The sequence below is a fragment of the Polypterus senegalus genome, chromosome 10 (assembly GCF_016835505.1).
Source record: "Polypterus senegalus isolate Bchr_013 chromosome 10, ASM1683550v1, whole genome shotgun sequence".
In the NCBI taxonomy this organism is placed as follows: domain Eukaryota; kingdom Metazoa; phylum Chordata; class Cladistia; order Polypteriformes; family Polypteridae; genus Polypterus; species Polypterus senegalus.
Genome location: NC_053163.1, coordinates 40,218,502 through 40,231,371, shown reverse-complemented (window position 1 = coordinate 40,231,371; position 12,870 = coordinate 40,218,502). Strand labels below are relative to the sequence as shown.

Sequence of the window (12,870 nt, the reverse complement as noted above, 5' to 3'; positions counted from 1 at the left end):
AATAATGACACCTTGCACACGGCAGGATCACAAAGCCGTAGAAACAAATCCTGAGTAATTAAGAGTCTGTAGGTATCAAACAAAGAAACTTTGGTAAACTTAAGCTTGAATTCCTAATTGCACTGGAGTTTAATTACTTCCTGCTGCAGGGGGTTTTAAATATTGTCCATATTAACAGCAACAAATTTTGATGCATAAAGTTCTGAAAGTGAAATTCATATTCACGGTGAAGGATGGCAACGTCCAAATATCTATGTGAAAAATGTTCTTTACAATTATGAAATTGAAAAAGTTTTGCCTGTTGCAGCTGACTGAGATTATTATAAAGTTTGAAGAATGGACTAAAAGATAAATTAAGAAAAGGTAAATTAAAAAATTAAACCTATACTAAAAGGGAAATAAGCTCATCTTGAAAGATGTAACTACTTCCTCTTCTGACATGGCCATGAAGCGTTTGGAAAACATACAAATTGCCCAAAGACACGGTCGGAATGCCACTGGCAGTAAATGCATTTTACTTCTCATCTCACCAAACACAAGTACAGGAATAATTCATTATGATTCATTCCACTAACACAAAACCTTTCTCCTTTAAATTTGCTTTGTTCACATTTGTAAACGACGCTCTTTATACTGATTTGAGCTCAGACCCGGAGTCACACCCAAAGTTCTGTTTTCAGGAGTGTCACTACCAACTAAATCTATCACTGATTAAATCAGCAATGTGTAAATTCATATTCTTTAAAAATATACACGTCAAATAAAGACATGCAAGGAGCTAATGACATTCATGCTTATCTTTCTACATAGCAGTGGTGCACAATATCCCAATTTATATGGTAAAAGCTTGGTTTATTTTGTTATTTTTTGGATAACACTGTATGACAGCTTACTATGCTTATACTAGCTGACTGTGGCATCGTTTTTTTCAGACCACTTCACAATGTCTGCTACTGTATATTAGATATTTCTGTGAGTAGCCTGCAAGCCCCCTTGAGCCAGTTGAAGTTTGCCCATCTCTGGCTTCTGACTAAATTAATTTAATATTGCATTTTTCCCACATAAGATAACTTGAACTAATTTATTTACAAAACACAGCAAAGTGACTATGGAGAAAAGTAACTATGAACAGAAAACTATAAACACTAACATACCTGGTAATAATGGTAAAGAAAAAAATAATACAGATTACAGCTGCTGTAGGTAGATATATCATAAAATTCAGTTCCCAAATCCAAAGAAAGAAACACAGGGTGTGTGGGTGCAAAATCAGTCCCAGGCAAGTTGGCTTCATAACTTTGCATTTAATCCAGGTAACAAGGTAATAGGTCACCTATATTTAATATGTGCTGGGATGTTAAGATAGTCATAAACATTACATTGATAATTTTATGTTCATTGGTCTTTTGGCCAGTACATTTATGAAAGGCATATTTTACATAATTTATTCTTGACTCTTGCTTCACAATACTTACAGATATAGTTATCATTGCAGATATGAACTCTTATTTTCAACATACTTAAAATAATGTTTGCAAAATGAGTGTTTTTATTTTTTAAATAGAAAAAAATAGATAGGAGTAGCAGGAACTACCAGTGACATCAAGTCCCATAAAATGTTTCATCTCCATTCTAGTACTTCTAGATTTATTTCTTGTATTCCTTTTTTGTCAATTAACCTTTTTGCATCATCAATTTTCAGTTTCACTTCAAGATATTAACATGCGTAAAGCTTTTAAGAGCTCCACCATTCAAGACCAGCAAGTGGTATCCAGGAACTCTATTCCAAATCCTGTAATGGAGATGTATCAACGTTGTGATAAGCCACCTCCACTAAATATTCTTACTCCATACAGGTAAGCCAACTCCCCATTAGCCAAATGTCTTTCTCATCGTGATTTAAAAAAACATGAAGATGAAAATATATATGTATTTAATGGATACTAATTGAAGAGTATAATATTATGTAAATAAATACAATCATTACATTGTATGTTAAGTTGGCAACACCAATACTGTATGTTAATGACTTGCTGTAAAGTTGTGACAGTGATACAGTGTCTCACAACTTCAGGAATCAAGTTCAAGGGTTGGCCTGTTTACTGTCTTTGTAAAAACGAAATGTTTACTTGTGTCTGAATGGAGTAAATCCAATGGTCAGTGATAGTTCAGATTTGATCAAACATCCTGGGTCTATATATGTGTCCTATCTTGACTTTGGTCTCATCCAGAGTATGAATCTGCATGGCAGGACTGCTTGTGACTGTGCATATTGTGGCACATCCAATTATGTCATCAATGATCAACATAGCAAATGCAAAACTGAAAACAGAAATAAAAAATGAATTCAAAATAGAAAACTGAAATGGAGGTTTTAGAAATAAATATATCCAAAATAGTGAAATTCGGAGAAGACCCATCCCCTAGATGTTGTTTCTGACCATAACTACTCAATAAGCAAAACATAAAAGGGAAAAGTAGAGCCAGAACATTTATTATATTACAGCACAACTCTGCAGAAACCATTCAAATCACCACCCTACTAGTATGACAATGTCCTGGCTAAATTGTCCACTACAGAATGGTCATTATGGTCCCCTAATCATCCCCGATCTCCAATTGGCTAACTATCTCTCACCCCTTCACCACCTAACAGCTAATCTTTAGTGAGTGTACTGGTGCAAAATGGCTATCATCACATCTTCCAGGTGGATGCTACACGTTAGTGGTGGTTGAAGTGACTCCCCACTCACTGTGTAAAGTCCTTTGAGTATCTTGAAAAGTGCTATATAAATGTAATTAATTATTATTATTAAATTATTAAATATAGTTGAAGGACTTCCTCTGCTATTAGCCACATGATAAATAGAAATGATTTTGTGTATTTTGTATTTGTTTAGATAGATAGATAGATAGATAGATAGATAGATAGATAGATAGATAGATAGATAGATAGATAGATAGATAGATAGATAGATACGTTTATTTGTGTATTTACAGTATATGGGGTTTCTTTTGTTGTTTAGTTTGCTTGAAGGTGACACATTCATTCCAGGGATTAGTGATGGTCATGGTGGAGTGGATAGATGTGTAACATCAAGGTAGACATTTTCCATGAGTGGGTGCTCATGGAATGTTTCCTAACAGTTCATGCACAGTACAAATTGAAAGAAAATCACCCAAAGCAGCAAAACAAAATTTGGTTATGTATGCCTGCAGCAAATTGGGTGCTCATATAGATGACTGTTTTATTTCTGAGATAGAATTTATGGCATACTTTTTACAGATTTGTTTCTAAATTGTTCTTATGTAAGGTTAATATAGATTTGATTAATGTGGCATACAGAATTAGCTTCCTCCAATTGTTGAAATTTTAGTAAACGTCTAATTCAATATACAGCATGAAGTCAGTTATTTAAAGATCACATAAAAAGTCTTTACTTTTCTTAAACAGAGACGACAAGAAAGACGGACTCAAATTTTACACTGATCCTTCTTATTTCTTCAACTTGTGGAAGGAAAAAATGCTACAGGCTACTGAGGACAAGAGAAAAGAAAAACGGAGACAAAAGGTATTGCTAATGCACATCTTTTGCTTTTTGGAAGAAAATCGACCCCCATAATTATTTTTTTGCTGATTAGTAGTAACATCATTGTGTCATTTTTTAGAGTAGAATACTTCTGTCAAATGATGATATACATACAAATCAGTCCACACTGTGTAAGGGAAATCAAAACATTTTTGAAGCAAAGACCACGAAAATTCAGTTCTCTGCTCTACAATTTGCCAATAGTTTTAACTATAATAAAACACAATGAAGTAATTATAGTTAACCTACGTTTTAGAGATTAATGACTCTTGACATTTGTTTTGGAACAAAAGTATGAATATAATGACTCATAAGTGAACCTTGAAATAATTGTACCTAGAGTAACTTGGGTATGTAATATACAAAAAAAATGTGAAAATGGAAATTATCCATTGCCTTGCTATTTAATAAACTTGCCCTTTGATTAGGGCTGCTACCCTTACATATTCTGTTTGAGGACTTATACATTATTATTTGCCATTCTTTTATTATTCTATTCTATTTTTTAAAAACTAATGATATTTTTTAACCTCATTTAATTGTCATTCTTTATTGGCTGTTGAACAGCGGTAGTTGCTAGTCACATGCTCATTGCCAATGTAGTACAAGTATCCACAGTATAAAGAATGGTGGAGCTGTAGAACTGGCCTTCTCTTGTGAACTTCAACTGTTAATTAGAGAAGTGAGAGACATTTTAGAATTATTTTAACATTTACATTTTTTTTCAATATAATTGTGACTTTGTGATTTCAACTTTGACTGTTATTTTGACTTTTCTGTTGTTTAGTACGTAAAATACACACATTCATCTCCTTACCCTTTAATATTAACTATCACCTTGTGTGCTCTTGTGTCTGGTCTCTATCTTGGTCATGGCATGGTCCAGCTCTGCAGGATAGGCCACGGTCCCCTGTAACATACAAACTGGTTTAAGTAAGTTTAAAATAAACTGACCAAATTAGTAAGATATTAATTTTGTTTATTTTTTGCTATAGATAATTACTGTATACTTAGTTTATATAAATAAATTAGAGCAACGGGTATTAGATCCCTAAGTTGGGTTCAGTTGACTTTTTGTCTGCTAGCAAAATTGGAATGCCAGTGTCAGACTCCCCTCCAAAGTTCGGTATACTGAGGCATCCTTAATTACCATCCTGCCAACTCTTCCTGTCAATTTCTGAATCCAGAACAGCTGTTTAGTTGTTCTTTTCCCTTTGTAAAGGGCCAGGACTCTTATGTGTCTTGTCAGCTGTCTGTTCTGCTGAGATGAAAAAGCTTGCAGAAAAATTGGAAAAGGACCAGGAGATTAGAAGGAATGAATCATTTGTCAGTAAACAATTCAATATAATACAATACAACCTATTTTTGCATGGTCCTCCTCACTGGGTGCAGACACAGAGTGTTGTGAACAATAATCAAAGCACAATTAGATTATGATGATTACTAAATACAGAACTGGTACACATATAAATGTAGATTTGTTAAAACACACAAAGATCAAGGTAGATGCTGATCTATACTAATAAAAGGCAAAGCCCTCACTGACTGACTGACTCACTGACTCACTGACTCACTCAATCACTCATCACTAATTCTTCAACTTCCCGTGTAGGTAGAAGGATGAAATTTGGCAGGCTGATTCCTTACAGCTTACTTACAAAAGTTAAGCAGGTTTCATTTCGAAATTCTACGCATAACGGTCATAACGGTTGACAACGTTCGCCATGTTGAACTTTCTTATTTATGGTCCCATCTTCACGAAATTTGGTAGGTGGCTTCCCTTCGCTAACCGAATCCGATGTATGTACTTATTTCGATGGTATGATGCCACTGTCGGCCGCCATATTGAACTTTCCAATGTCACTAATTCTCCAACTTCCCGTGTAGGTAGAAGGCTGAAATTTGGCAGGCTTATACCTTACAGCTTACTTACAAAAGTTAGCAGGTTTCATTTCGAAATTCTACGCGTAACGGTCATAACGGTCAACAATGTCCACCATGTTGAACTTTCTTATTCATGGCCCCATCTTCACGAAATTTGGTAGGCGGCTTCCCTGCACTAACCAAAACCGATGTACGTACTTATTTGACAGATGCCGAATGTCTCTTTAACACAAGTCCTACAAATACTGTCGTAATTGAAACAAACCATGAAACCGATTATGACAGCAGCAATCCAAGCTGTGAGATTTGAAACAAGATTACTGTTCACATGGCCAACTGGCCAACATGCTTGGTCATATTACAACTGGAGGGCCGAACTCACAATGTGGCATACAAAGAGATCCTTAACAAATAATTATTGGTATATTTTCTCTCAGTTTAAAAAGGTTTCATTCTCTTCTTAATAAAAATTTTAAGGCAGTACTTCGCCGCTGCGAAGCGCGGGTATTTTGCTAGTTAAACATAAATGGAAACCAACAATATCTGTCCATTAATTCGGCGGTTCTCAACCTGTGAAAGGGGGCGCGAAGATGTGAAAAAAAAGTAAACAAGAATCGAAAATATGAAAAATACATCTATTGAAACCAAAACAAATTAACTTAAACTACATTCTGATACTAGAAAAATAAATATAAAGTTAGATAAATGTCGATAAAAGTTAAGTAGGTATAATAAAACTTGTAGCGGTGTATTGGCAGCAAAAAATATAGGAATACATTTTATTAGGGTTTCAAAAAAACATTAGGGGGGTGCAATTAAAACTGCTATGAAAACTCGGATCGTAAATACTTAAAGGTTGAGAAATGCTGCATTAATTAATTAATTAATTAATTATGGCCAGTTGATAATGAGCACAGATCTTCTTCAAAAACCTGTAATAACTAAAATAACAAAGACCAATACAAAACTCAAACTTGTCAACACCAAACATGCAACATACTGATTCCATATAGTGATTTCAGAATAGCTGAAATTGTGATACACTTTCCCACATATTTGAAAAATCTTTTAACTCAGAACTTGTGCATCGGCATTGTAAATCCTGCTAATGCTGTGACATCAAATTGCCAATGATATGAATGCTGATGTTCTGAAAAGAAATCTAATGTCAGATATAAATTAAAAGAACCAGGCAATAAAATTGAAAATTGTAGTCATTAATACTTAAAACGTCTAAACCCAGAAAAACAAAATAAACCATTATGGCAAAGCCCATTACCTAATTCAGTAATCTTAACCCCAAAACATGCTAAAACCTGATTCTGAATACATTTTTAATCTAATGAGCTCCACAAAGATTATATATTTTTAAAGTTGGACCCCCACCACAGCACCAGTTTAAATAAGTTCACTATGATGATATTATATGTAACTGCTTGAAGTCATTGTAAATATCAAATAAGCTCAAAACACTCTAAATAGTAACAAGAGCAAAACACAAAAGAACAATAAAACACCAAAAAAAGACAAAAAGACTTAGTGCCCCCATCCAAAATAATAAACCTTGGAAAACTGTGTAATTGGAGTATTTCTTGGATAAAATACTGGCTGATTCCTTGGAGGTGTGTAATTTTTTAATCAAGACAAAATGAAAACTTTTAAGAAAGCTGTCCACGATGACCAGTGTTGTGATAAACCCTTCAGAAGCAAGAAGATCAGTAACTATTGGGGGAGCAAAATGGGTTGAAGCAAACACAGGGAAAATCCTTTAGGGGCTCTGGAAAAGTGTCACAGAAACATAGTCCTTAATGTCATTTAGCATGCCATGCCACCAAAAATGACATCAAGCATAACATCAGGATGCTCAAAGAATGAGAGTCCCCAGCCAAGTTCTTAAAAGGAACTTATCCATTCATTCCTCCATTTTTTTATTACTTATCCTGACCCAAGTTTTAGGTACTTCAGTCTAAGTAAAGAGGCCCAGACAATTTTTTTCTCTGCTCCCTCCTCCAACTCCTCTGAGGTAATATGGAGGAGTTCCCAGACCTAATGATATATATCATCTCTCCAGCGAGGCCTAGGTCTGACTCAAGGTCTCATCCTGGCTGGACATGCCCAAAACTTCTCTACAGGGAGGAATCTAAGAGGCATCCTAATCAGACACCTCAACTTTAACTGTCTACTTTCCATTTGAAGGAGCATTGACCCTTCTCTGAGCTCTTCCCAAATGTCTTTACTCCTTTCACCAGCTCTAGAAGTAAGCCTAGGCACCCTGCAAAGGAAGCTCATTTTCACCTCTGTTGTCAAATACCAGTTTGCATCGATGTAAAAAGAAAAAAATGCAATTTTTGGGGTCCCAGAAAAATTAGGGTGGTGTAAGATACTAGGTTTTCTATTACACCCACTAGTTTGTGGTTGAGAAGAGTTTGTTAAAGAATTGAGCTTTTGTTGCAGGTTGAAAAACTTCAAAACCATTTGCTGGAATGATACAATTAAATTGCTAACTGCTTTTGTAAAGCTCTTTGGGCTTTCTGTACTTTTCAATTTCAGAAAAGACCATCTTCATTTCAAGATCAGTCATTTTAGAGCTTAACAATGTAAACCAAAAGGGAAGCAAGGGTCAGAGCCAAACACTCTTTAGGAGCCAGCTAGTCAAATGTATACGGTATATTGATATGCCTGCCCTCTATTGTGTCCTGGGAAGTGATTCTTGTTTTCACGCAGGTTGCACAAAACCTGCCACCAGAGATCTTAAAGATAAAAACTCTTTATGTACAATTAAGTGCAGCTAGTCTACCATGAAGTTGAATGAAGCTTGTGAACATATACACGTTCTGGAGGAGTAGCCTCATTAAAAGACCATTTTCATGGGGCACTTAACATATTTCAATTAAAAATGATATGTCAGATTTGTATATAAAACAAAACCATATAATAATAAGACTTTTCTATTCAAAAAATGAGCATTTTAAGAAGAACAAATGTTGATGATTTATTTTACCTTTGGATTTAGTTGTGAAGTTAGATTTTGAAAGCAATTGCAGGTTATACAGTGTAACTGCACAGAACACAGATGTTCTATTGAACAACTCCTTAACAATAACTTATACAACTAATAGACGATGAGTTTCGAAGGACTGCATGCGTATTTCTCAAAGTTTCCTTGTGATCTCTATTGACTTTGCATTAAATACTGAATTATCCTCGGGTCTAGATGCTTGATCTCTTATTTTATGAGACAGCCGTCTTGCTAGCCCTATTTCTGTTAATTGTTAGAAAACCTTCAAAAACAAACAAAAATATATAAACTCGACAGAGGCTCTGTCCTAGCTGTGATTTGAGCTGAAAACTCTACAGCTATAAAAATATATCTGGGCCTCTATAAAAATTAATAAGAAACAATAGTTGAAAAACAAAAAATGTGCTTTTTCAACTAAACCGGCATTTATCAATTTCACTTTAATAATAATTTTTAGGTGGATCTCTACTAAATGGAGGATCAAACAAACTATTATTAGTATAGTTTATGTAGTTGGCAACACAAAATACTGTATATATTTCATTGTGATGTTATTAATTAAAATTAATATTCTTATTTATAATATCAAGGGCAATAATTATCAGTTATTAATTTTGTGGAAATTGTGCACCCTTACTGCATATTATAAAACCTCAGAATCACTAAATTGGGAATACAGAATATTTGATTTTGATTAAAAGTACTTAGTACAAGTCCTCTGCTGAAATAGAAAAAGAAAATACTTTGATATTTTGTGTCGGAGAACAACATTATAAAAACTTAAGAGTGGATCTCTCATCAACAGACTTACAGACACATAAAGCAGTCTGAGGATTATTGTCAGCACAATTAAACCAGGAGGTGATTAAAGTAGTAAGAAGCCATGGTCAGAACAAGCAAGGGTCTGAAAAACATGAAAGCTTAACAAAACTGAGGAACCGAAAACTGAATTGTCAAGACAAAATTGTAAGTCGAAAGCAGAAAATACATTTTAAGTGTAGTCGTGAATCAAGGTGTTCTTCTTAAGGAAATCCCAGTGAGGCTTCTTAAGGTAGCTGGGGAGCAGGCCTTCAGAATGGGAACACATAGCACCACAAGAGGAAGGATCTGTCAACCTTTGGCTTGAAGCAAAAGAGGCAAATGAAGAATGTTTAAAAAACATTTATTTTACAAAAATGCTCCGAAACAAAAGAAAAAAAAAAACTCCCAGCACAAAAGGCACAGAAGTTGTTGCCTGAAATAGGCAGCTCACTAACAAACAAGTCCAAATACCAAATCCTAAAGAATGGTCAAAAACAGGGGAAAGTGCCAAAAAAATCCAGGAACACAATAAATAATTCACACAGATTTCACGAAGACAAGGAAGTGCATTGTATGAAACACAAGGGACTGCACATTTCCCCAGCCTTTATAGGACTGGGGGCCGCCTCTAAGCAGTGATAGGTAATGACAGGCAAATTAAGAATTTTTTTGTATACACAAAATGAAGCACAATGTGGTCAAACAAGGAACCAGGCAAAAAGAAATGCAGAAATTTCCTAAAATGAAAGTCTAATCCACAAATCCAGTAACTAGTAAGCAAAGACAAAGCAAAAACCCAATTTTTTTTTAATTTTATAGTACTAGGGGGCTCTGCCTGTGTACACATTTCTTCTGTTGATAACCCTTCAGGATAATAAGATTTGAACATAATAAGTCCTCTTTTATTGGGAACTTAAAGTGAGGAAAATATAAAAATGTATAAGAGCTGAGAGTGCAGGAACTGTGTCTGACAAAAGCATTCTAATGAATGAGAGGTGAGAGGACCGTGGGCATGGTTTAAAATGGTTGAGAGGAGGGTGGGACTTGAAAAAATCTTTTGGTAATAGTCTTGTCTCAAGATTTTCTTTTATAATAGAGAGATATAAAGCAAATAATCCAATTTTCAGTATAACACAACACAGACTTTTTCCGTAATAATGAAAGCGAAAGTTTCCATCATCAGAGCATATAGGTCTCATAAGACACCAGCATGGAAGTGAAAAAGTAGGTTAAGAAATATCCAAAAAAGTCATCTTTGACAAGAAAATATACTGTGAAAGGATATTTAAATTCCATGACATGGTGGTACAGGGGTTGGTTGCGTTGATGTCATATAGATTCAGAATCGTGGGTTTGAATCCTGGTCTTGTCACTGTGAAACTGTTATTAAAGGGGTACCAATAAAATGCATCATACACACATATGGGTGACCAATTTGAAAGTACCTGGAAAAACCTATACACACATGAAGCAGCATTTCTAACAACTGTGCCTGTGTAATTCAGAATGCGTTAATATTCTGGCCTACAGCATAGCCAGTATAGTACAGTATAACTAGTATTTAGCCAATAAATAACACTTTGTGTAAACTTTTGAAAGGGGTATTCTCTTGATTCCGTAAACGAATGGGCGGTTGTATGATTTTTACACCATCATATTTATTGTACACCTTAAAACCGTTTAAATTATAGCATTGATAATAACTTAATATTTTGTTCACTGTATATAACAAAATACAAAGTCTCACTGGATAATTTAACATCCATTAAAATTATACCTATTTACTCTGTTTAATAAACATTAAATTTTTTGTTTTTAAGAAGTAAAGGCTACCTACCTATTATAATTCCTAATCCTGATTTTCAGGTTATTGTTAATTTTAACATTATTTATTGATCATGATTACGTAAAAGAGTATACAACACAATCAATTACCTTGAGATGTGGTCATTATAAATTGTTACATTTACCATCTGAGATCAGTGAACAGACTAAAAGTCCATCCATCCATCCATCGATTATCCAACCGTCTATATCCTAACTACAGGGTCATGGGGGTCAGCTGGTGCCAACACAGGGCCAAGGCAGGAAACAAACCCCGGGCATGGCACCAGCCAGACTAACAGTTTTTTTTCTTATAAAGCAGTATTATTGTACCTCTAATCCTAAAATAGTTTTCTTAAAGATTTATGCACCATTTTGCTGCCATGGTCAGAATCCACTCACACAAAATGGAGATCTTTTTTGAAAAAATATGCTAAGGTGCCGTATTTTATTTAACATGACTTTTCTCCTTTCATTCTGAAAATCTCTGAATGTCTGCCATAGTCACATCATTTGACCAGGACACACTGTGGTACATTATGTAGAAATTTAATTATCAACCCTTCATACTTAGCAATCATTTTCAATGAACATTAATCATTCATCTTTCAATGTGCTTCATAGGAACAGAAACTTGTAGAAGACCCCACTCGGGAAGTGAAGAAAGTGAGAAAAGCAAGAAATCGTCGTCAGGAGTGGAATATGATGGCATATGACAAAGAATTTCGTCCAGATAATCGTTTCTCTCCTTCACCCTATCATGCTGTGTCTTCTGAAGGTTCTCTTTCTCCAGATAGCAGGTATTCAACAGTATATATTCATTTTACTAGTAATGATACCCTATGCTGATTATTTAAGATTTTATTGACTTTTTCATTGTTATGTGGAAAATGAGTTATACAGGGAGATTCACTCGAAAGAGGCCCCAAATACTCTGTATTCTGTAACTCCCGTTAGGATGAAGCAATCTGAACAAAAAAAAAATACGCTATATTCCTTGATGTATGTGTAATCGATTGCATTGTTGGAAGTGGTCTCTGTTTTCTGTCAGACACATTTTGATGCGGTACTCCATGTTCCTGAACGTATCAGCAAACGTCTTGGGGGGAACAGCAGCAATTTCACGTTGGATGTTTTCCTTTAAATCTTCCAAGTTCCGATAGACTTTTCCTTTGAATATACCCCAAAGGAAGAAGTTTGGTGGTGTCAGATCAGGCAACCATAGTGGCCAAAGCCTCTTTGAAATTACCCTGTTGCTGCAGAGTCACTCAAGTTCTGCCATGCTCCTTGCCAATGTTTGACACGTTGCTCCATCTTGCTGGAAGTAACCTTCCATTAACTTATGATCATCCAGTTGATTCTGACATTGCTTAAATGAATTGGTGACCTAATAGGTTCGCACTATGAAGACGCGCTGCTCAATTCTGTACACCACCATCCTGATGAGAAGTCCGGTAACTGAGTGAAGGGGTACGGGCGGTATGCACCCAGAAGTTGCAAACAGAGGTTAAACGACACGACGGCTGTCTGGCGCCTACCTCATCGCTCCGATGCAGGGGCATCCCGGCTTGTTTGACGTTCCATATACTGGAGGAGCACATTGCGTGTTGTTTCATTCAGATTGCTTCATCCTAGTGAGAGTAATTACAGAATATTCGGGTAGACAGGATGCAGAAAGCTCTGCTCACCACCAACAAGCTACATGCATTAAGACAGATATCCAAGTGTGAATGACTGTTTGAAATCATCAGA

General features: G+C 35.3%; 1 protein-coding gene across 1 annotated transcript in view; it reads left to right on the top strand.

Moving 5' to 3' along the window:
• LOC120537101 (wiskott-Aldrich syndrome protein family member 3-like) overlaps positions 1-12,870 on the top strand; it is a 120,789-nt gene that overhangs the window by 62,375 nt on the left and 45,544 nt on the right. Inside the window, exons 4-6 of the mRNA XM_039765757.1 lie at positions 1,703-1,856; positions 3,455-3,572; positions 11,743-11,918. Of these exons, the coding sequence (XP_039621691.1) occupies positions 1,703-1,856; positions 3,455-3,572; positions 11,743-11,918 (448 nt within the window). The remainder of the gene's footprint in view (positions 1-1,702; positions 1,857-3,454; positions 3,573-11,742; positions 11,919-12,870) is intronic.